At 41.3% G+C, this 24,890-nt stretch overlaps 1 protein-coding gene across 1 annotated transcript in view; it reads left to right on the top strand.

Moving 5' to 3' along the window:
- The first annotated feature begins 3,787 nt into the window (after positions 1–3,787).
- Positions 3,788–24,890, top strand: part of cdh2 (cadherin 2, type 1, N-cadherin (neuronal)) — a 63,336-nt gene continuing 42,233 nt past the window's right edge. Inside the window, exons 1-2 of the mRNA XM_084911843.1 lie at positions 3,788–4,128; positions 5,774–5,882. Coding sequence (XP_084767969.1) covers positions 4,069–4,128; positions 5,774–5,882 — 169 coding nt within the window. The 5' untranslated portion in view covers positions 3,788–4,068. The remainder of the gene's footprint in view (positions 4,129–5,773; positions 5,883–24,890) is intronic.

Here is a 24,890-nt window from a genome sequence, read left to right as displayed (position 1 = left end):
ATGTATGTGTGTTTTTTTGCAGAAGCCTTACTTTGATCTGTCATATAAGATAACATGGTGATATGACAGCATTATTTATTAAAGCAAACTTTCAAGTTTTGCTCCAAAAGCTCAAGTGACAGAATCACAGGCGTGTAAAGGAAACTTGTTAAGCTGCTTTTCTCATTACCATTAGGATGTGCATGGCAGATATTTTATGCCATGTTTGTGGGTTGGGTCTGTGGATAGACTAAGATGTCTCAGCGCCTAATGACAGAACACTCCCATTAGCTTGTACTGTAGGTGACTGTGTGTTCTGTGCTAATGAGCAAATGTAGCACGCTAACACTCTAAGCTGAAATCTGAACAATAAATAATTGGGATAAGTGTCTTTTTGCACACGCGTGTGCCATTACAAATCAATAGCCACACTTTTATTGCATCACTAATTAAAGATGTTTTCTTCTCTCCTTGGGTTGCTCGGGAGTTCAACACAATTTCCCTCAATCAGGCAATCAATCACTATTAGATCTGTGTGGCACACCAGCATGCAGCAGACAGATGTGGCCTCCAGCAAAAAACTGCAATCCATAAATTGGGGCAGACACACACTTGTAAAAGCCCCGTGACTCCGTAGACATTGCCAGAGCTGCTTGCAAAGCAGCATTTTGCCTTTATTTGTCGACAAAGGGGGTGGCACCAAGCTGCTTTACTGACATGTCTTTTCACAAGAAATTACAGAGAGAAAATGCTCAGCAGAAATTTTCGTGCATGTCTCCCTTGCTGTTTGTCACTTTGCAAATAATAAAATATAATCAGATCCTTTCAAGGTTACAAAACTTCAGCCAAGTAACCGTGCAATATTTTCGTCAACATGCCACGCACTATGTGGAGGATGCGAAGCGGAAACTTTGCTAAAAATCATTGTAAAAAGCAGGAAAAAAACAGGCATATATCTGTGTACATGCTATGCAGAGTTGCAGCTACACCACGTCTCTTTTTGCCTCTATTGTTCAAATGGAATAAAAGACTCAATGAGCTGATTTGGAATGAGAGGAGAATAATCAGAGCAATACGACGGTCCTTAGAGATCCTTTATTGAATGCATAACAATGAAGCTTGATTGAAATTGATAATGGCGTTGAGGTGCTCCTTTCCACTCACTAATTTGTTCCAAAGCAACCTTTGACATGCATAGGACAATGACAGTGACAATGTAATTAGCCAATTGTTGAAGGAGGTCAAAATATGTGTGTTTTTACCCAAAGGGAATATATTTCAATGCTAAATACTACTATTTGCAAGATACAAAGCTGGGCCCACAAGTGTCATTGAATATTGTGATATACAGTAAATTTGGCTTTCGCAAGTAAATACCTAAGCTCCGCATTACACTATGTGCGAGCAGAGGGTGAACTGTGTCATATTCCTGTATCAACACAAAGTCAGCATGAAGAAGTGCCGTGGATGTAAAAGTGCTGCTGACCTCGTCCATTTTTCTTCCAGTGCGGTCAAGGCCACCGTGCTGCAATACACCACACAACATCCAATTGTGCAGACTAAAAGGTGTGGAATCGAGGGCTCCTCCGGGCCACCGGCCCCCAGACACCTGTGCTTATGAGAGTCAACAGCAGTGTCAGCATCACCACCAACATGCATCATATAGCTGCCTCACACACGCTTGCAAAACAAAGTTATCTGTCTGCACACAGAGTCGCTCAGGCCTGAGAATATATTATCCACGGACTGCAAAGTGACCTTGATGGCAAAAATGTTCTCCTCTAATCGTACATTTTGAAGCCACGGTAAAACATGTGCGGCACGAAGACTTCTTGGGGGTCTCAGATTGGTATTATGCATCATGCAATGTGATATTGTTTGATTGAATGCACCAAGTCCAAATTGGATTCCCACTAACGCCTCCTCCCGTCCCTGCCTAGAGAAGTACTGATGAAAGATAACCGCCTCTGCATTAATCAAAGAGATGGAGCATTTTGATCCCACTCTCAATTAGATTACATAAATGTAATAATTTGTACAAAATGTGATATCAATTATCAGCAGGTCATTCGGTTTGATCTCTTGCCCTATTCTGTCACAGCAAAGAAAGGAAGGGCACATGAAATGTGGCTGCCTTTGGTAGATAACTGACTTTCCTTAATCGACGAAAGAAAGGGAAACGTGACCACAAAAGTTTATCTGTGACAGGTGTGTGTTATATTCATTTTTGATGTGCATTCTTCTTCTTCTTCTTCTGTTTACATTAATGAACTGTACTTTTAATCATCAGGCGTGTTAATTAATAACAGAAGAGTCAGAGGTGACTTAAGTCCCATTTCTGCAAGAAGGAAGCACTTAAAAAACTGAAGAAGCTTCTCGGATGAGAGGTGAAACATCTTCAAGCAACTTAAAGAAGTCCAGACGCTTTTCTTTTCTTTGACTACGATGACCTGGATGACTGAGAACCTTCACAGACACACTTAAAAAAACAAAACTACACATCGTTTGCTTCTCGTGTGTGTGTATGTGTGTTGCGTGTAAGAGGAATTTGATGGTGCATTGTGTTTGTTTAGGATTACAACAGACTCTCAGGAGTGGATGGTTTGATTTGTAGAAGGAGTGGAGGCAGCATCACACGCCTACTTGTCTGTACCTGAAATCGCCAATAACTTGGAAAACAATAGATTGCCCAGGAGGAGGTGAACCGAAAGTCAGCCTTTGTTTATTATTTGCAGATGGAATACGTATTTTTTTCCCTCTCCCCCATCTACAGAAATAAAATATCTCAGATGCGATCTCTTTCGTGGAGCTATCTCATGATAGTTAATTAGGTGTCAGCAGCACAACCCAGGTGACTTAACCTTCATCAGGCTGTATCACATGAGGAGGCAATTTAAGAGAATTATTCATTGTGTCTTTGAGTGGAACATGAAAAAAATATCTTTGCTTGCAAATTCTAAGCCGAGGAAAGATGAATAGACTGCAGAATTCCAAATTCCAGAACGAGTGAGCCATTTATGAAACAATGAGCTTGTTAGCCTGTGATGGGGTGCTCAGTGTATATGTGTATATGCATGCGCACATGTGTTTGTGTGTGTGTTAGAGAGAGAGAGAGATCAATAAAGGATAACCAAAGCAGATTCACACCCTAATCACCGATAAATGATAATCCTTAGGATGTAACATGCAGCAAACAATATTTATCCGAGGGCTGGTGTGATCTGAATGTCACACCTAATGATCGGTAAAATCTGGGCTGTTTTTCATGCCAGCTGACAGACAGCTAACTGGTTTACTGATGCCCATGACATTCAAAAAGCATTTTCTTTCTCAGAGGAGTCTGGAGCCAATGACCAAAGAGTTTGGCTGGGAAACTATAAAGAAATACCAAAATGTTCCATTAAATGTGTGACAATCATCGGCTAAATAACAGTCTTTGGTTTGATACACTACTAAAACTTTTTAATACCTATGTATATGAAAACCATATACTGCGTTTGGAATCAGGACACTAATGTCCAATTAGTAGTTTTGTAATCGTGTATCTTTTCAGGCTGGAAATGTAAACCTATAGTTATCTCTTCTACGTTTGAAAGCATACTTTCATTGGATGCATACTTTACCTATAAGATAGACAACAAGAACAACAGCAATAAAAATGCCATGTCAATAGTCATTAGACGAGATAGCTAAGGAGAACCCGCTCCTTTCCAATAGTGAAATTGGCTGTGTCACCGGCAGGGAGAGACAGTGAGATGGGCGGTTTATAGACTAGTGGCCGGGGCTTTTTTTTTTTTCGTTTTCGTGTCGGACTGGATGGGAGGGCGCAGCAGCCTCAGTACCAGGCAGTGCTCTTCCCTCCGTCAGCTACGGACTGGATAGATAGAGACAGAGGAGGAGGCTGCTACATGCTGCCGCCGCTCCTGACGCTGCTCCTGCCTTTGTCGTAGAAGGATCTCTCTTTTTTTCTCCATCGAGGGCTGTACTTGAGTCAGCGGGATATTCTTTTTTTTTTAATTTTTAAATTTATTTTTTTTCTCCCTTTCTTTTCACGGATTCGGAGGGAATTAAGCATTCACGGGCGTCCAAATGTGCTCCTTACACGAGGGCAGCGGTCTGCTTCTGCTGCTGGTATTGGCAGGACTGCAGGTAATGTAACGTGTAAAGCGGCTTCCAGCAGGAGTTACACCGGACAGTTTCGCCGCTTGTTTTCTTTCGTAGCGACGCTGTTAATGTTGAGTTTGGGGAACCCGGGCACGCTGCTTAGACCCTCCAGCGGTCACTTTACATTGCGTGCAGTTTGATAAAAACAGTACACAAAAATCCGCTGTAAAGTGGCTTTGACTTAAATGGCTTCTTTCTTTTCTTCTTTTTCAAGAGATGCTGCGTGCGCATTTTAGCCAAAAAACAAAAAATAATCATTTAGATGATTTGCAATCATTTTGCAGGCTAATGTGTTCTCAGTTGGGCGATACAGGCCCACGTTAACCTAGTTATGACTTGGTTATATTTAGTTTGGTTTAATATTTATGTAGATTGCTGCAGCGTGTCCCTGTCCCCCCGGGCGAGTTAATTGCATCTGTGGTAGAAAAGAAAAGTCTTTAAGATGAACAATGAAAAGTAGCCGACTACATGTTATTGTGGTAATTTCACCTCAGTGATGGGATAATGATTGTTGTCCAGCCTTAAGGTTGGAACCCCTCTGTGTAATGGGGTGACTTGTGGAAATGTATTTATTTTCATTAGTCAGACACTTTGAGCAACAGGGGGAAAAGCAATCAGGCAGTTAAATGAAAGCTTTTTGGGATCTGAAAAAACTGCAACTGTGATTTATGTTAACATTTGTATCTAGAAATATACATCCCTTATATACCTCCCTTATTCTAACGTGCCAGACTTCCAGCTCTGCTCCTCCTCCTGCTCCCCCAACCCCTCCTCTCTGCGAGCATTTTCCATTTAAATTCCTCTGATTAAGAATGGCAAGTGGCACGGATACTCACAATGCTCTTTTTCAGCGGGGCTCCTCTCGTCTTACATTCTTTTGAGAGTGCACGCAAAGAAACAGGGCCAGGCCTCCCTTCCTAAGAGCTGTTAGTTGGCTACATTTGGGCATGCCTGGAGACCAGAGCATTTTTTCTTAATAAGTATACCCTGCGTGTGTTCTTCACAGTCGCTGTTTTCTTTGTTTCGCGCAAAACTCACTCTTTATGGAAACACAAGTGTCAGTGATTCACATAAGCTTTGTTTTCTTTCTTTACAACAGCCACATTACTCTCTAAATATCTTGTCCCCCCAACTATAGCTTTCTTCTTGAAATTGGGGGGGGGGGTAAAAAGGAACATATTGATCAGTCACAACCTCGCAGAGTCTTCAGAAAAAGCTGTGGTTTGGGGGTGTTTATTCAGACATTCACACGTAAATGTTTATTCCCTCAACAGTGGATTGTTAGCATTTACTTTTTATTCCCTTGTTCCTGTACTTCAAAGTGAAGAGTGTTTGTCTAGAGTAGTGTGTTGATCAGAGGGGCTGGCCGAGAGTGTTGGCTATTACCCTGTGCCTGGGCCCCTACACAGAGACAAATGGAGCTTGTTCTTGCCTAGCCATGCTTTTTGGCTAATGCTTAACCCTTTTGGCCTCATTATCCTAATTGCGGTCCCTGCTATAAAAACAACAGATGCTTTTGTACAACTGTAGGGACTTCAGAACGTGACCAAAGGGTTTCGGAGGCAACAGGAGTGCATTTCTGAAGGTTGATTTATGACATTGTTGCCCCTTTCCCACCCCACTATTACAGATTGCAGCAGAGGGCAGGGGTGCCCCACCATGCAGGCCAGGCTTCTCTGAAGATGTATACAAGGTTGTGGTGCCAGATATCACCGAGAAAGGACAGCCCCTTTTTAACGGTAAGTAGTGAAACATTCCTTGCCCTGTTATGTCTCTCCTTGAGGGTGCGAGTGTGTGCATGCATGCATATCAGTTGAGCGTTCTCACCTACCTCCATGTGGTACAATTCAGGGAGGATCAGAACAAGCCTGACAGATTTAAACAATTAGCTTTAGTGCTGTTGTGTGGTATTGCAAGTCATGTAGTTTGCCTTGTAAACCAGCTTAAATGTGCCTCAGCTTTTTATGGCTCTTTTCCGCTTTGCTTGCATGGTGTTTTTTTTCTCATCTCAGTGCAAGTTGAAAACCAGGCACATTGTTAGCTGACTGCTGGGCAAACACTGTGGCTACATTAGTATTATTATTATTTTTAGTTTACCTTTTTAGCAACTAATATCTGGTGGATCAAAACTTGTTGAATCCAGTGAAGATGTGACTCCTGTTGCAAAGCGTTGAAACCCAATTACTCACATTCGAACACTTACACAACGTTAATCAAGCAAATAGTTTAGTTATTAAACATTCCCTGCCTTGCAGTGAAGGGATGAATCATTTTCATTATCTTATGCCATTGCATTGAAATGTGTTGTCATAATTTATCATCACTTCTGTACAGATTTCAGTCAAACTTGTTAAACATTTTGCCTGTTAGTTCGAACACTCAAAAGTTCCTGCTACAATGATAGTGTTCTCAACTACAGGGTGACACTGCTAAGCCCACTCAATAGCAGTAATAACAGCAATTTAAATATCCTGGGGAATGTTTGTTACAGCAGTAGTCCTTCTTTGCTGAACACAGAAGTGGGTTTTATGTTTTTTTCCAGCATATAAACTGGTGCAAACAAGAAAGTAGCAGTTCATTACGTTGCAGCAGGCATGACCAATACTGCTTCTTTGGAGTTTAATATTGGTGAAATGAGGATGCAGCTACTGTGAAATGGTACGCAGGTCTGGAGACGGTAATAAAAGTGGAATATATCACCGGTGTGCCATCAGAAGGGTTAGAGCCTTGAGGTCATTTGGACTAGTAAACATTCTCGATTTCACAGCGCGTGCCTAAAACTCGCACGCTGCCGTTGGTGTGAGTCTGTGGGGTGGAGGTGGCGGGGTAGCAGTGCCGAGGGAAGAAAGAAAGGAGCGAGGGAAGAGAGTGCTCCGATGGGTGGGTGCAGCTTTCACTGGGCTTTACCTTGTGCACAAGTTCCTGTTTGATCCAGCAGGTGATGGATTTCCCTCCGTCGGCTCGTGGATGAGCCGTGACTGGGGGTAATCAGGTTCTCTTTTGTTTGCCCCCACACTACCCCCCTTACCTCCTCTTTTCTCTGCCCTCCCCTCCCCCAGACACATTGCTGCTCTGTGGAGATTTCCTTGACAGAGTGGGGCACTCCTGTGTCATTGTAATGCAGCAGAGCTCAGCAGCGTGGGATGATGTTAATGAAACTGCATTCTCTAATGAAAATCTCCTGTGGCATGTTTTGAAAGACAAAGCCCCCACGGTGTGAAGAGTATTCCCAAAGTTTTACAACGTTGCTTTCACCATGCTGGTGTAGAATATTGCTTTTCACTAGCAAGCTTTTATTTTTTTAACTAATGCTTCTTTAGCCACGCTGAGCAGCCTGACGCTTTATGTTTCCTCGCATTTCATTAACGTCGTCAATTGTGAGCCTGGAGGTTTTAAATAACGAATCGGAAAGACACTGGCTGAATTGTGGAGTAGCTGATTAACCAATGAAGGTTCATTTCAGTATGCAAAGTTTTCTCTTTAAGTTGTTGGTGAAGGGTCACCAGATGTCTGATGGTTTGATTAGCTTATTTGAAAGAGGATCTTCTGGAGTGGCCCATGTAATACTATCAGTGCATTCCGTCTGGTGTCAGTAACATGAGTCCTTTGATCATATGATTTTGCATTTGACCCCAGATGCATTAGACACCTCAGAGGTGAGTTGTCTGACATCTTTGTCCCATCTAATTGCAGCGTCGTCTTTGCCATTGAATGACAATACACATCCCGAGGCCTGTAAGACCTGGAAATGGTGGCGGTTCACATGGAAACTGCTGACATTGTATGTGCTAATTTAAAGACATCCTGTGGATTTAATGATAGGAACTGTGGCCAGCCAGTTAACAATGTGTATTTAGTAGTAAGCGTTAATCAGGTTTGTGTAAAGCAGACTTTAACTGTTTGCTAACCACGTGAAAGCCCACTGATTTTCATTAGATTGGTAACAATTAATTGCATCAAAGTAACATGGCGGAGCAACACACAGAAAAGTCAGGGAGTACAACTATTCTTTTATGAGGATTCCTCTACAATGAGCCATTCAAGGGGGGCTGTGCTCATTGTTTGTAGATGCCAAACCACATCAGGCATGGGCAGTTGGGCGCTATGTCTCCACTGGGCTGGATATGACCTTGCTTTTAGGCTGGAATATTTGCTTTGGCCTGATACTACCGAAGAGAAATGACCAAACATAGTTGTTTATTATCAGACCATCACACATGTGAAGGCAGTGCTCCCCCCTTATCTAGTTTAGTTGTTTGACAAAGTGACTTTACTAAATTGCATTTAATTTCAGGTAGGCTGCGGCTGCGGGTGGTTTGCTCCTGGGTTTCTAATGGAATCCTTGCGGCTTTGGAGAGCTGACACACATTGTGCCGTTTTTTTCTAGATGAAGCCTTTAAAGCAGGGTTGCAAAGCGAGTTTGTTGAAGCATTATTCAGCAGAGGTTTCCCTCCCTAAAAACTGGGTTAATGAAAAGCCCAAAAGCTTAATTGAGTTTAATACACTCTCTTATGCTGCTGTTCTGCTATCCCCACCCCCTCCCAACCTTCTATGCTGCTTTCATTTTTCTTTCCTCCACCCCTGAGCCCCGAGTTTCACTTATTTTCTTGACAATTATGGGAGCTCTGGTGATGAAAAAGAAGTATGTTTATAGTCAGCTTTGGCCTTGGTTCAAGTGCTTTAAATGTGCTGGTGTCAAGAGGGCCCAGTTGGCTGGCTGGCTCCACGCATGATTTGGAGGATGGATTTACAGTTGACTGGTTTAATAAAGGGATTGAAAAAAGCAGCATCAATATCAGCGAGTAGAATACATCAGGAAAATGTTTCCAGGCTAAATATATCTCAGAATTTGTAGTAAATGTATTATTTTGACTAAATGCACCTCTTTGCTATGTTTGCAAACCTTTTAGACAAACCGATTTTGCTCTTTTGGCAGAAGAACAAATCTGTTTGGAAATTCTAAAATTCTGAACCAGATGAACCCAGTATGTTGTTTTTCTGTCTCTCTGCTCTGCGTTAACATTCTAATACAGCCGGGGCCACTCATATGTGTTCAAGGGGCCCCAGTGTTTGGTGAGACATGACCCTGCTCGACCTGCTCTGTAAACTGGACCTAGTGCTCAGCAACACACTCAACCTTTCTGCCTAGCCTCAAATTGGGAATGAGGTTGTCGGGGGTTTCCTGATGAAGTATAGATAAATGGAATACCAGCCAAAAAGGTCCTGACCCATCACCGGGGGAGGCCGCAAATGCATAGCACTTCTACCTTATGTTATTCTGACCCGCAGAGATGATCATTCATCACTTAGAGACACAAACGCAAATTTAAAACCTAGGGTTTTTGAGACGTATGCAGGTTTCTAAGCATTTGCTCTCCAGCAGCATGATGGACAGTAGGTAACTATTATGGTTTTTGTTGAGTGGACCGAGAGTTGTATGGATCTGCCTTTGGAAAAATCTATAGAGCTCTTTTGTTTGTTGAAATATTTACTGATAACTCCGAAAAACAGGAGAAACAAGATATTTACTCAGCTGTTGAGATCTCTGTTTTTGGGATGTGTGAGATAGATATTTTTTTTTAAACTCTGTGGCAGCACTTGGCATTTTAATCGCAAAACATGACTTTATTGATATTCAAATTCATTTTCGAGATGAGATCCATAGGCACAGAGTAACTACCATGCCATAGATGGGAAAATTAGGAGCACTACGAGGAGATGCTCGTCCTTTATATTATATTTCCTTTATATTTTATGTATTTTCTTTGTCGCTGCGGAACAACGGGACCATGGCCATCTTTCTCTTTTTACCTCCCTTCATTTTTTTAAGCTAAGGCAGCACTTTCACTATAACTTTGTTCAAAAGAGCAGTCCGCTGCCCCTGCCTCCCTCTTTTTTTTTCTCAAAGTGAATCAATGAATTCAGGGTCTTTGTTTGCTGAGATCAATATGTTGTAATGAAGGCTGCGCTCCAATTCCCAGCTAAAGAATCACTGTCGGGTTCGGGTTGAATTTGTTTTATTCTTTATTGTTATCAGCCTGCATACATTTGCTTTCATCTGACTTCACTCTACCTTTTCTTTCCTGGGAGCAGCGTGGCCTAGATAACCACCACATATTGTGACGACAGATTGAATCTTGGCAGCAAATGGTTTTGGAGAGTAACCTCTTGTAAGTTGCCTGCAATATAACAAGGAAACAGAGTGACTGGAGTGCCATTGGTAATAACATCGCAGTCATTTGTCAGAACATTATAGCTCCATTGCAATCCTAAGGCTATACTGTAACAGTGAAATACTAGTAATGTTAGCGTATGAAAGCAAATACACCTATTTGTAGCTAAATTGTGTGCGCTTTCTGAGCCTGCTGTGCGGCATGATTTTATAGGATGCATTTTATTGGTATCTGAACTTAGCTGAAGTTTTCTCCGAATCAAAGCTAGTATCAAATTAATGCTCCATATTTGGAGGCAAATGGTTAACTTACACAGACGCTGGCTTGAAGCTTATCGCCTCAGTTCATGTCCCTCTTATCAGTTACAGGCCCTGCCCTCTACAATGGGCACCTAACAGCGTACCACTGACACTTGGAAGTAGTTAAGTTGCCCTTCTGTCATGCCTGTGAGTGTGCGTAGGAAGTTCGACCTTGGCATATAATTAGCTTGCTCTGCCCAGAGAGGTCTCGGTGGAGGTGGAGGTGACGAAGTATAATGGTGACTGAAGCTTCTATAACCAGCTAGGTTTAAAGGCTCTGTTAACATAAGATTTGACAGAAAATCGGCTGTCAGGCCGTGCTATATAATTTTGACTGTGACTGGTGTGTCGTAAATGGTCATTTGCCTCTCGCATAGTGTACACGTGGAACTCCATTTGCCAAATCACAATTTTAATGTCTGTTTTCAAAGCGCAGTGATTGAAGATGGATTTGAGAAGCAGGGATTTCACAGTAAAATTCCATCACGCGATCATATGAAGGTTAATGGAGTTTATGAGTTTTTATCTTGCCACGTTTGCAGTTGGTAGTGACATGAAAAAGATCTGGAACATTCCTAGTTATTGTGATTATGAATGCCTGGCGCAGTGGTTCTGATATGTTTTATTTAATGTGAAGAACACCCAGAACGTGCAATAGATGACCCCGCCGTGTAATGAGGCCATGTATAAATAGCTGTATTGACCTGACTTTCTGCATATATGTCTCTATATAACTGGGCTAGTATTATTTTTCACAAGTGAAATGCTAGAACCAGTGTGGAAAAAAAAGAAAATGTCAGCTTGCACCTAGAAGACAATACATCATCACTTTGGAGTGAATTGTTTTCTTTTCTAGGGTCTGATTTGTGGATTTCAGCGTCATTTTTCTTCTGTGGGAGAGCCTTTTTTTGGCTGGTAGAGCAAACAACTCCACGTCTCTTTCACAGATTCTGTCTCTACAGAGAAAGCGCTCTTTGTAGTGTTTCTCTAGCTGTTTATTGTGCAATAACCCTGTTCGATTTTGCCCACAGTTTCTGTCTGTGCTGTGCTTGTTTTTCTCATTATGTTAAGCTACATGAGTGCACGGAGGACTCTGTCCTCACGTTTACGCTGGCAGGCATGTGAAAGGAAGCCCCTCCCACTCCCCCCGCTGCTTCTCACTCTTGTTAAATCTTTTGTTCGTAAGGCGTTACATTTAACTCCAGCCTTTTTTGCTTTCCACCAGAAAAGTAGACATTCACTTACTGCTCAGGTGTAAAAGTCAGCGGCATTACCTGTCTTGCATAGCTACGAACGACAGACAGCGGGCAGACAATGCAGTCTTTGAGCGCACGGTCAAACCAGGAAGCTAATACTCGAATGAATATATTAATGAGATAGTTTGTGCAAAATAAAGACTGAACAAGCCTTGTCTTTAGCCTTTTTTATGTATGCAAGTGACACACATATCTCACATATTTCAAGCCTCAAAATCAAGAGACTACAAGAATTGGCTTTGTATTATTCCTCTGACAAAAGCAAACAAGTGAAATTTGAAGCATGGATAGATTAATTGACCCACATACTGTCGCCGTGTTCACAAAGGCCCAGTATCCTGCTTAGGAAGAGGCCAGTCCAACTATTGTGTTCTGCTGCAAGCTGAAATTTCAATGCACCAGCATTTTTCTGGACACTAGCCTCTTATGACTTGCTAGGTTGTATCTTGTGACATTCTCCATGTTTGATCCAGTCCTCTATCACCTCCACCACTCGCATGTTTTCCCTTCCCCCTCTGCGTCATGATGAGTGCTTTAAGATGGAGGAACTCCCCTGGCTCTATATAATGATTGATGTGCCTTAATTGGGTAATGCAAGGACAGTACTGTAGCATTTAGTCCTTTTACTTTGTTTTTTTCTTTCTTTCTTGGTTGCAGTGACCTTGGTGTGTTCTTGGTTGAATACATATATATATATATATATATATATATATGCAAACTAGGTCCTAAAGGTCCTTTCAGTGTAATATTGATTTGGACTGGCGATTGTAAATATTTCTTTACATTCTCTCCCCACAAACTGTTGGCTCATCATATGTAGCCCACAGTATTACTCGTCTCAAGTGATCTACTGTTACCAGGCCTTGCTGACACCAGTGTCTGCCAACCCCAGGGATATTATGATTGACCTACAGCAATTTCTTGCCTCCATTTGAGCATGCACTATAGCAGTAAGCAACATATCACTTTGCGGTCTGTGTTGTCTAAGTTTATATTAGCTGTGTCGATATTTACTAAGACATTAAAGATCTCGGAGAATGTCACCGTTTTCCCCCCCAGTTGCACTGCCTCCTCAGCAGAACAGGGTCTGCAAGGGTAATGTTTTTATTTTTTTTTCTAATTGGTTATGCAAACTGCAGGTCTGATAGTTCAAAGCATGTTTAACCAAGATATATGGTGCTTAGGTACGTAAGAACAAAGAACAGGCATGTTTGAATCTGATTTCGATTGGTATCGCTCTTGTTATGAATGTACCCTTTCTGACATTTGTGTGTTTCCTTGCTTTTGTCCTTCCTATTCTTTATGAATTGAACAGCATTTGCTAGAAAACGTAAGCTAGCTATACAGTCAAATAGCTACATTAGCAAAGCTTTGCTAGAAGTGGCTGTAAGATTTCTGAGATATAAATGTTACCACAAAACTTACTTATACTTTCATATGAGATCTTAGCTAGCAGTGGTGTGGTTTGCACAGAAGAAAACTTGAACAAGGGAAGCTATATAACTCCTTGTTACAATGCAATGCCATACTCTTTGGATGCTGCGTGATTGGAGCTGGTTTCCTCCCACAACAGGACACTGACCCAAAGCAGAGCTTCAAACTTTGCAAAAACTAAAGTTTTAACAAAAGAAGCAGTCAGTTGTACATTGCCTGTAACAATGGCAGATCTCAAATGAATATTAATGAGATATGTTTTGCAAATGTGCAAAATAACGAACAGAGCAAGCCCTGTCTTTAGCCTTTTTATGTATGCAAGTGACACACATAGGTCACACATATTTTAACCCAGATTTGAACCCCATTTTAAGCAGAGTGCACAAACTGGCGTTATGTATATTTTTTTCACAACACAAGTAAGATTTGAAGCAGAGGTATGTTAAATCAGCTTTTAAGAATCTATCCATCCCCAGTCAGACTTGGGGATGGATGTTTAACAAGATTCAGATGAAATGTGTCTAAACAGGCAGAATTTGCAAGTCCTGCAAGCCTTTGACTTCTGCATTATTCTTCAAGATATTCAAATATGAAAAGCAAAAATATATTTTAGGTGAAACTTAAAACTTCTATTCAGCTACCCTAAAAACAACAACAGCATTGTGATGTAAATTATAGGGCATATTACACATGTCTGCCTATTCTCACCTGTCAAAGCAGCTCAGGTATTCTCACTATTTTAATGGCCACTTTCTTCCAAGTACTGGGCCATGCTTAGTGTCCCGAGTTCTTCCGTACTTGTTCATTTTCTTTATGGCTTTATATCATTTTATCCTGGGCACATAGAATTTGCCTGTGTCAGAGAGCTGGCAGCAGCTGCCCATTAGATCTGCATGAGCACTAATATTAAAATCAATATTTACATTCCTAACTTTGAAATCTTATTCTGCATGTCAGTGTTTTTTTTCTTCTTTGTTTAAATTAGCAGGAAACCTGTTGGCACACTTATCTAGATTCCAAGATGGTGGTGGTGGACAAAAACACATAGCTGGAAGAAGAAAATCATAGCTGTACTAGTGGAAGGTGAGATCAGATAATTTGCCCAATGCCATGAAGCAGTCAAGGCCATGAAACTACTATGAAATCCCAGCTGTTTCCATAGTTTAGTCTCTTGATGCCTGGAGCAGAAAAAGTAGTCTTAACAAAAACCTTCGGGTCAGACATTAGGCTGGTGCTGTGCTTTACAGCGTGCAGGTGCTGCTGTTTTCTGGTCACTCATACTGATCTTTTTTAGCCAAGGGAAATGCATGGCAAATACAGTGTATCTGTTTTCCCATACAGGGTGTTGTGTGATTCAAGGTTAAAAAAAAACAACAAAAAACTCAATAAGGCCGTAAAGAAGTTTCCGAAATCATTCTGTATGCTGTGAATGTGGCTTCGAAAAAGTCAGAATTGGTCGAGAGAATTGCACGTCTCTGCTCTTTATCTTTTCCCCTTTGTGTATATTTCTAAAGATCAGAAAGTAGTGAGTTGAACTATTGCTCAATAAAATTGAACTTTGACGAACTGAACATTCATTGAAAACACAATAGAAGCCCCTCAATAGCTTTTTAGATAGAGTACCAGAAATCGTTACACTTTGTATGGCCTGGATTTGAAGATGCTGAACAACATCCCACCTACCTTCCATGTGATTTCTCACAAATAGAATATGCTCGGTCTTACTGTATATAGGTCCTATGTCAGTTCTTCGCTGTCACACTAAGTGATCTAAATGTTGTGACCTTTGAAGAAGATAAACTTCCTTTGGCTGACTTGAAGAGTTTGGAATAACGCCTTGAACCATTAATTCGCGGCACTGCTAACCATACGAGGGCTATGAGCCAAGGTTATTGACCTTTCACGCCTGTCACTAGTGATAGAGGGACCCACACCCAGAAGGGAAAATAAAATGTGCTTATTAAGGAGCCGAGCTTTGTATCGAACCGAGGGGGCAGCTTTATTCTCCAGATTTTTTTTTATTAGTTTTTTTGCTTTCATTTAAATCATTACTGTGTTTTTTTTTAACAGTGTTTGACCAATTGTTTTCAAATAAATTAGACAGCGAGAGCACATACAGCTAGAATTACACAAAATCACAGTGCTTCTATGAATATGTCTGGGAGAGATCGGGGTATGTAATGTGCAGACTCCATGGAGGATTAAAACTTGGAGCACAAAACACATTACAGCAGCCAATCTTAAACTGAGGTCATTATTATCTGATGGATTCAGAGCCACTTGTGAGCCTTTCTGCAAAGATAATTTGAAGGACCTTGGAGTTTTATTTCAATCACAAATCTTTTTTCTTTGGTTTTTTGTTTTTTGTCTTCACCATTCTTTCTTATGCTTTATTGTGGCTGAAAGACAATGGGGTAATCTAACAGGCAGAAAAACCATTTGAATAAAATGAAGCATGTAAAGAATGTTTGTGTGGACTGTGGTGAACCAGAGCTGTGAATAGAGAAGATTGAGTACATGTTATTTCAGCCCTGTCCTCCCTCTGAGCTCCCAGCCTGTAAAATCTTGGGGGAGGGATGCATTTATATTGGATCAACATGCTATTATGTTATTTTGTTTTACAGCCCCGCTGGTTTTGTGTTCATAATCACACCTGTTATCTTACGGGATTCAACTAAAACCGGTTTTATAGTGTGGAGAAGCTCTGTGATGCATTGTTTGTATATAGGTCTGCAATTACATCCCAGGGGAAAAGGAAATAGATAAAAACAAGAGACTTGTCCCATAAATGTATTTTAGTTATTAGACAACTTTCTCAGTGCGGTTTAAAATAAGGGCAATTTTAATATCGTGCATTTGTTTCGTTCACATATGTACCTCAGATATTGCGTGCGTGCTTCACTATAGTCCAATTTAGAGAATCAGTAAAATTATGCTACTTACACCATCCTCCAAGGAGGGCTGATATTTTTTCAAATGTTTGTTTGTTTGTAGGAAGATAGATATAGGTTGAGGTAAAAGGACTAATGCATGAGAATTGCGTGCTTGAGCGTGCTGTTGGTGAGTGCAGTGCCTACTTATGCGTTACGCTGGTGGGGCTTGTTTTTGCGCTTAAATGGACTGTTTATCAAAATGTACAGTATAAAACTGGAAAAAAATATTATCTTGGCCTGTGGGTAGCAGGGGTGGGTATGAGTGGGAGTGTGTATTTTGGACCTGAAAAGCTCCATATCGCAAGAGCTTATACGTCGAGCTGGTGCTGCAGACAAGTGGGTGGCAGCTGATGGAAAAACATGCACTTAGGGTATGATCACACTGTAGCTAAGCATGGCTGTCACCTAAATCTCAGGTTCACACACAGTTCAGTTAGAAAAGAGGAGGAGCACAAAATGCTGGAAATGAAAAAGTAAAGCCCAAAAAAATATATCTGGCTGAATTTCAGCGTGTATTTATTTGAAATTTACAATGTGTGTTGAAAACACAGTGGCGAGATAGTTTTGCAACATCACTCATAACCTTTTTACTTTCTCCTCATTTCTCTTGGAGGTGTGAGTTGCCTGTGCCCTTTCAGTCGCAGATACAGATATAGAGACGGGAATAAGCTGTAACATCCTAACATTTTCAATCCAGACGGCGTCTTTGCACAGGAGCCGCCTCAGAATGTGGGACATTTTGCAGTCTGTGACCGATTGCAGCACTTCTTTAAAGCATTTCTTCTTTAGAGCATTTCTTTAAAAAAAAAAAAAAAAAAGCCATGAAAGTTGTCAGAAAGAAGAGTAAGTATTGTGCAAAAGTCTTGAGCCACCCCTCATTTCTTTATATTTTACTTCTGATGTTTTAAAGTGGTTCTGAATAAGCATTTCTCAAGGTTTTCTGAAAGTCTTTTACATTTGGGTTTATTCAACTTTGGCTGCTGTTTCACTCATTTTCAGTCCAATCCTTTTACCTAACCTTTTTCAGATGACTGTTTTTTTAATTGTCCAGTTACTTAATACTGGATCGTTCATGGAAAAACAAAAGCCAGCCTGTCACAGTATCTGAAATTCATGTCCTTAAGAAATAGGAAAAATACATCAAAGACCTGACACAGGACCTGAAAGATGCATTTGACCATTTAGTTACCCCCCACTTGCTCTTCACAAATGGTCTGAGTGAAAGAGTGGCTTATAAGAAGCTATTTCTAAGGGAGGGAAAGAGGAACAAAAAGGCTAAAGTATGCCAAATGGCACAAAAGCTGGGCTGAAAATTAGTGGCAACAGGTCTTATGAAAGTTTTTGGTTTAAATTGCCGTCAGTATGTACGAAGCAGGTCAGGAGAAAGGTACAACAGCGGGAGGTACAATCTTCTGTAAAACACGGCGTTGGCGATCTTGTCAAAACTGCCGAATTATGAATGCAGAAAAGTACAGCGAGATTTTGAACCGCCATTCAGTACCACCTGGAAAGCGTCTGATTGGCTTCACTTTTCCGCATGACAATAATCCCAAACGCACTTCCAATGCAGTAAAGGCATAGCTGGATAGAAAAACCCACAATGGACCTCAGCGTTATTGAAGCAGTGTGGGGTCATCTTAACAAAGAACAGAACAAAAGGCAGCCAACATCCAGAGAAGAGCTCTTTGAATGTCATTCAGGAAGTTCGGAAAACTAGTCCCAAAGACCACTTAAGGAAAAAACAAAAGAGGTGCTTAAGATCAAGCTTGTGTTGAAGTAAAAAGGTGACCATACCAAACATTGACTTTCAAGCTCTGTAGATTTGTACACGCGCTGTTTTTGTTTTGTTTTTATGTTTTTTCTCAATAAATTGCAGCACCTATCTGACTTCAGACTTTTGCCCTGTATTGTAAATAATGTCGCTTTAATAAAATGAAAGCGATGTTTATTTGAACTATGCAGCCCTGGCGCTTTTGGCCGTTTGTAACCTTTTAACTTATCATGTTCTGCTCTCATGGAGTTTGCCATTTCTAATCTCGGTTGGCGGTTGATAGGGCTGTCAGTCAGAAACACACAGTCCGAACACTAGCTGGCCACCTTAGTCCATTTGTCATTATTAGTGTTTGAGTCAGGTTTTTACCGGAAATGAGAAATTAGCATTCACTCACATCACTCCTTTGTGGAGCAATGATGGTGAGGTGATTTTGCAAAAACAGTGTTCCACTGATTATCCTTTCAAAGAGTAAACAAAGACCTTTTTTTAAACAACAGACAGCTGTTGATGATTTACCAAGAGCATAGAACATCAGGTTGACATGGCATATTAAGTCAGTACTTAGTGTTTGTTTAAAGCTGCTGTCTCCTCCCCCGCCCTTCTCCTCACAGGACACACACACACACACACACACACACACACACACACACACACACACACACACACACACACACAGAGCTTGTCTTTTAAAGGAGATCTTATTGGATAAATAGCGGAAAAACAACTGCGGTGAGCCCATTTGAATGTTTCCCCTCTGTCCTACCAAGAATGTGTTGTCTTGGAGAGCTGAGGTCAGACACACAAACAAGGCTTTGTTCTGCATTTACCAGGCTTATTCTGTGCAGAGTGACTGTAGTGGGCAACACTGGCACACATTGTTCATTATGCATCTGCTGAATGATTGGGTAGTTAATTGGAGGAGAATATTTATTTATGAGTGTCAGTGCTGTGTATTAGTTTTATTTAATTTTGACTGTCAACACAGTCGCAAACATCTTCGGAATTACAATATATTGAAGTTTTGCACTCTGAGGCTTTTCCATAGACCAAAAAAAAGCATTCAATTAAATGCACTTATGTTTTTCAGAATTTAGACTATGCATATAGTGCATGCAAGCATGCAGCTGCTATTAGGATATGAGAATTTAGACTTTTTATTTAGAGTGATGCCGTTTCTAAAGGAGAGCTGCATAAATGAATTGCCTGACGGTGTCAGCAAATCACGGTGTTATAAAGAAGATTCGTACAAATTTCAGCAACACTTAGTCTCACAGCAACAGTGTGGCTGGTGTTGCTTTTTTACAGACAGTGAGACTAACAACCAAAGCATCTTTGTAGGTATTTAAAAACATCTGAGCAGCATTCTATGAATCCCGGTCACAGAAAGCATCTAGCCTTTGCGTTGCCTAAACCCTGGGTTTCATTTATACGTCCTGCTGCAGTGTGCTTGGAAAATGCAATTGATTTGTGTTGATTTGTGTCTGTTTGAAACAAGGCAGTTGAGACACAGGTGGCATGCATTGATGTTAGTTTTTTTCTCTCCATTTCATATCAATGTCCATTTCACTGCTATCCACTTCTAGCAGATCCATTGCTAGCATGCCCCACAGGTGAAAACGGTGGTTCCCTAGTTGCTTATCATGCCCTCTACCAGACCAACAAGGGGTCTGAGCAGGTGTATACATGTGCCTGTGCACCACTGTTAAATTCCATTCTGTGCTGGCTAAGTGGGGATTGGCATTTTCTCTGCCCGTCAGAGGGGGGTTTCATCTGCTGGAAAACGTGACAGCTGGGCAGAATTCTTTCACTCTTCCCGTATCAGAAAGAGAGACAGAAATGAGGAGAGTCACGCAGAGAGTGGGGTAGCCACAGTTTCCTGGCTGCGGCTTGAAACGTGGCAAACGTTGGCACATGTGGTATGAGTTAGCGCTAACATAACAGTTTTTTTAAGAGTGGCCTCAAACATAAAAGATGCGGAGCCAACTTCTGTTTTCTTTCGTTTGTCGTGATGCTCTAAACAGTGAGAAGTAACGGGAGGAAGGGTATAAGAAAAGTAATTTATGTGCGGACTAGAAGCATGCGATGAGCCCTCCCTTTGGGATTAATGGGAGTCTCTGTCTCTGTTCACAGGAAATATGAAAGGCCCTTTGTTGGTAAAGGGCTTGCTGCTGCCAGCAAATAACTACCCCCTGTCATATCAAAAAATCCCCCAACCTCTAAATTCATTGCGTCCTCTGCTGCTCATCCTTCACCCCCTTTTCTTTCTATAAGCCAATGCTGTTTTCTGTCAAAGTCGCTCATTTATGATTCTACTCTGCGCCTGCTGTACGGAGGCCCGTGAGACACAAGCTCGCATTGTTAGTATTCACTGTCACTTCCAGGGTTCCGGCCATTGGGTGAGCAGGGCGAAGAGTAGGAGCAATAGTCCTGTACAGGTGGTGATTTATACTTTCACCTGTGACACCCATGTTCACCCCTTTGTCTGTTCTTTTTCTGCCTGTGTTTAATTTCAGGACGCGCTATTTTATCAGGCAGGGAATAGCTGGTTTGCCGTGGTTGATGTGCGACTTGTGGGCCGTGCTGGTGGTAATGGTTTATTTTTAGTGTCGGTGCCGGTGAGTGTCGGTGTGTGTGTGTGTGTGGTGGTGACTAAGAACACCTCCTTAGGCTGCTCTAAATTAAGAGTGGCCTATCAGTGAGGGGAAATGACTGTTTGCCACTAGACTGGCAGTGTGCCTTTCATCAGGTCACACATTGGTCTCCTCACACCTGCGGCTCAGGACAGGAGGGTGAAAGGCTGTTGGCAGGTGTTAATTGCTAAAAGAAATAAGACAGTGGAAAACGAGGCTTGATGCTGTTTGTGTTTTTGCCATAATTTTGGTTTTTCACCAAGTTGATATTTCATACATGTATCATTTCTGTTTTTGCATCTACTCTGGAGGAGTAAAGAATCTGACCAACATTTTTTTCTGTTATTTGCTTGCATTTCATTAATTTTCTCTGGTCCTTACAAAAATCCCTCATTGTTTCAGAGTTTACTACAACTCATTTCCCCCCCAACTTTTCATTAAGCTCTTGGCTCACTGTGTATTGTATACACTGCACTTTTTTATATCAAAAAATCTTTTTTCCTTCCACTAAAAACTCTTGCCTTTAAAAAGTTAGTTATTTAAAGCTTTCTGTCATACTCTCGGCAAAGTCTGCCTCAGCATTTAATAAAAAGCGCATAATCTATTGGCTCCATATTGACTTCCCCAGGCTGACTCCAATGGATTTGACATGGATAACATGGTTGTGTTTGTAACGAAAGGGAGGGGATTTAATAAAAACAGGAGACCCCCAACTGAAAAAAGGACGTAGGCAGAGTGAAATAAGAAGAGAGGAACTTAAATTAAGAGGGCTCAACTTGGCAAAAGCCACAGGTTGTTTGGGGCAACTGAAATGGTGCTGTGCAAGCTGCCTCTCTCACACCCTCCCTTCCTGAAAGCTAACATTCAGGCATTCATCAGGACTGAATATGAGCCTGACATTAAAAGACTGAAAGAAAATGTACGCACTGAACGTCTTCCCTATAAGTGATTTATAACTGACTTATCTAATTCTCTTCATGGAGTGTAGATCGTCAATGAGCTTCATTGTTTGATGTTATTCAATGCTTTAATTGTAATACTGGGGACGCCATTCATTTGTTTAATTTACTAGACTGGGTGCTGATGGCTGTGCTGGCATAGTAGGAGGGAGTTTAATGGCCATCTTCTGGAAAGGATAAGGCTTATTAGGTCTGATGGGCCTCCTGTCTCATGTAACCTAATGTGGTCATGATAGACAGGATTCTGGGTTTGGATGCATTGGAACTATAAATCGAAGCATATTCCCAGACTCTGGACTTTATAATTGCCCATTAAGGGCCATGTTTGTAGATGGAGGGGCCAGATGTCCCTGATGTGGCTGAAGGTCCAACGTGTGCTTTGAGGCAGCGTGCAGTTAAAGCGACGAGGAGCATGGACTGGACATTACCCCCTCATTAAAATGACCCATTCTCTGCAAGCAGGCTCATAAAAAACCCTTTAATGTTCTTAACAGAGGAGCTTCACAATTTGCCCACAATTCCACAGCCGTAAAAGAGGAGGAATTGAATTCCATACAAATTCTCTGCTGTCTTAGCTCACAGCACCAGCTGTCTGTCCATGTTTAAATCTAACCCATGGGCGCCACTCCCTCTCAGTTTAGTGTGTTCCATATGCTACATGGATCTTAAAAGCTCAGCTCCCACTGGTCTATTTGAGCAGAAGACTCTGACTGGATTGAAAGAGACATTTGCAAGGACAACATCAGACATTTTAGTATTTCATGGAAGAAAACAAACGATCCCGGTGATGATAACCTGATGGATTTGTGGTACAAAAAGGAGGCTTCTCATATTACCACTCACATCATTTGTCCATTATTCTCTCTTAGTAAATATATGCAAATGTGTACTTGGTTCTGTGAAACCATGTCATGAGATGGATGGTAATTTAATTTACTCCAGGCGCACAGTCAGGCATAGTGTTACTGTCATATTGTTCATGCACGACAACATCAAACCCCCGCTTTAGACAATAAACTGGCACGATTTGAGGTGACTCCCAAGCGTTAGTTAGCATTGTATATTTTTAGCAATGACAATATGGCTCAAAGTAAATACTGAAGTATGTATATCTGTTTTAGAGCTTCTGCGTATATCTGGATCAATATGCAATACTGCTAACAAGGATCTCAAACAAGGATTAGCCTATGCTCACTTAATAATTAATGGACTAATTATATTCAAACTTTTATTGAACATTATGTAGTTTTTGAAAGCTGAGTGTAAATCCATGCCGCACGTAAATAAAGTAAAATTTCTACTTTTGTTCGTATTGCGATGAGAATAAAAATGTAATTTGTTGTAAGCGCTAATAAAATCCTAACTCTGGTTTTTGTTTGGCCTATAAAACGCACTTCACAGCTGCCGTTGATCTGCAAGGGGTGGGGGTGAGGGGATCTATGATGCAGATGACCTCCTAATGTGGATTCCAGTGAGGTCAAAAGGCAAACGTTTGTGCTTACAGGTCTTCCCGTTATCCTAGGTTGCTACAGCTGTCATGTTAACCTCCTTTCGCATAAAAACACCAGCTCGAAACGCAACACATTATCTTCAAACATCGCAGCTGCTGACACTTTAATGCGTCTGCTGTTATTTTGACAGAAGTCACGATATTTAATTGTTAGGTTTCCGAAACAGCCGCCCTCAGACTAACTCAGCTGTAGCTGTTGAGGATGAAATCGTATTTCTAGCTCTTATAACGCAGTGTGCTAACGACAGTGCTGAATGAACATACATTTTTAGGTGGGTTGTATTCTGGAGAAAGTCAGTTCTCTGCTATGCTTGTTTAGTGTGCAACAATCCCCCACTCACCATGTCTATAATTTAATTGTTTTCTTTCAGTGGAATGTTAGCCTTGCCTGTATGTTGGCTCTAATGAGTGCCAATGGAAATCTTATTTACACTAGCTGATTTAAAAAGTGTTGGCCAGCACAGTGGAAAGTGTCTGCTCTTTTTCTGATGGATGGGTCTTTTAATGTGACAGCTGAAAGAAGCCCTGCAGTTTCTGCAATGGGCCAGGATACAATAAAACATCTACAAGCAGAGGACTACTTTTACCCCCTCCTCTTTCTCTTTGCTTCACAATGCCTTTGTAGCACGTCTTGCTGTCTTGTTCCCTCTGCTCTTCTTGTTTGGCCAAAAAGTAATATGCAACGGACTGCTTCAGGTTACAATGCAGCATGTAAGATACTTTTCAAATGGTTAATATAAGGGGTTATAGTAGAGAGCTGGAGGAACGCAGCGCCGAGGGAGGAGCTACTTTCCCCTTTGCTGCTAGGCTCAAAGCATTCAGCTCCTGCCCATTGTGTGTTCTTCCTGAAAGGGATTTGTTATGGGGGTGATCTTTGACCTCTCTACACCCACATTATGTAAATGAGTGCACAAATGAGAGAGGTGATACTATTAGATTTCTACAAACACAAGGAGCGTTAGTGCGTCAGTGCTTTGATTTTTGTGAGTTTGCTGATAAGCCAGATACTTGCTTGCATGTTAAAGTAGTTACTATACATTTGTCACTGGATTTCTGCAGGGCTTTTGTTTTTTTTGGTAAAAATCGCTGGATAAAAAGCCCCTCAAGCTGTGAAGTAGCACAGATACACATAAAGTAAGCTATACCTGTTGTCATGCAACTGAACTTCTTCCGTATGTTGCTAAGGTAGTGGTTGGGAAGGTAACTGGATCTCCCCTCGACATCCCTCCGATGCCCTCCGCTCAAATGCTGTTATTGTCCCTGTGCACAAAGGATGGTGGGGGGGATGTGTAATGTAAGATGAAGCAACGCGCTGAGGTTCATGGACAACGCCCTTTCCCAGACTGTATCCGAGTATATCAACTAACCATTTCTGGCCTTAGAGGTTTTAGATTTCGCACCAAGGAGACCATCTTGTCAGCTACAAGGGGAATAAACATAATAACAACTGATTGTCTCCACTGTTCAAGCATTTTAATTGATATCTGTATATTTATAAAGCTGAATAGTATGAGAAAAAAGGGGTATAATACCTCCTGATGTATTTAGAAAAAGGAGCTGACCCATTAGGCCGATGTTATACTCCAAAGTATTTTTGAATGTCTTCAATAAGCGACTCATCAGTTACTATTTTGCTGTGTTTGTTTAATCAGTCATTAAAAAATCCTGTTGCTCTTCCCCTCCTGCCTTTTGTGTGCAGTGTTAATGATTTTAACAGCCCCCTGGTTGACACTTTAGTAATGCAAGTTACGAAGCTGGACTCAATGGTCCTCAGTGTTG

Source organism: Perissodus microlepis, chromosome 18 (genome assembly GCF_051167445.1).
Source record: "Perissodus microlepis isolate ML-2025 ecotype Zambia chromosome 18, ASM5116744v1, whole genome shotgun sequence".
Classification (NCBI taxonomy): domain Eukaryota; kingdom Metazoa; phylum Chordata; class Actinopteri; order Cichliformes; family Cichlidae; genus Perissodus; species Perissodus microlepis.
Note: the sequence above shows the minus strand (reverse complement) of the source record. Positions and strands in the feature narration are given on the sequence as shown.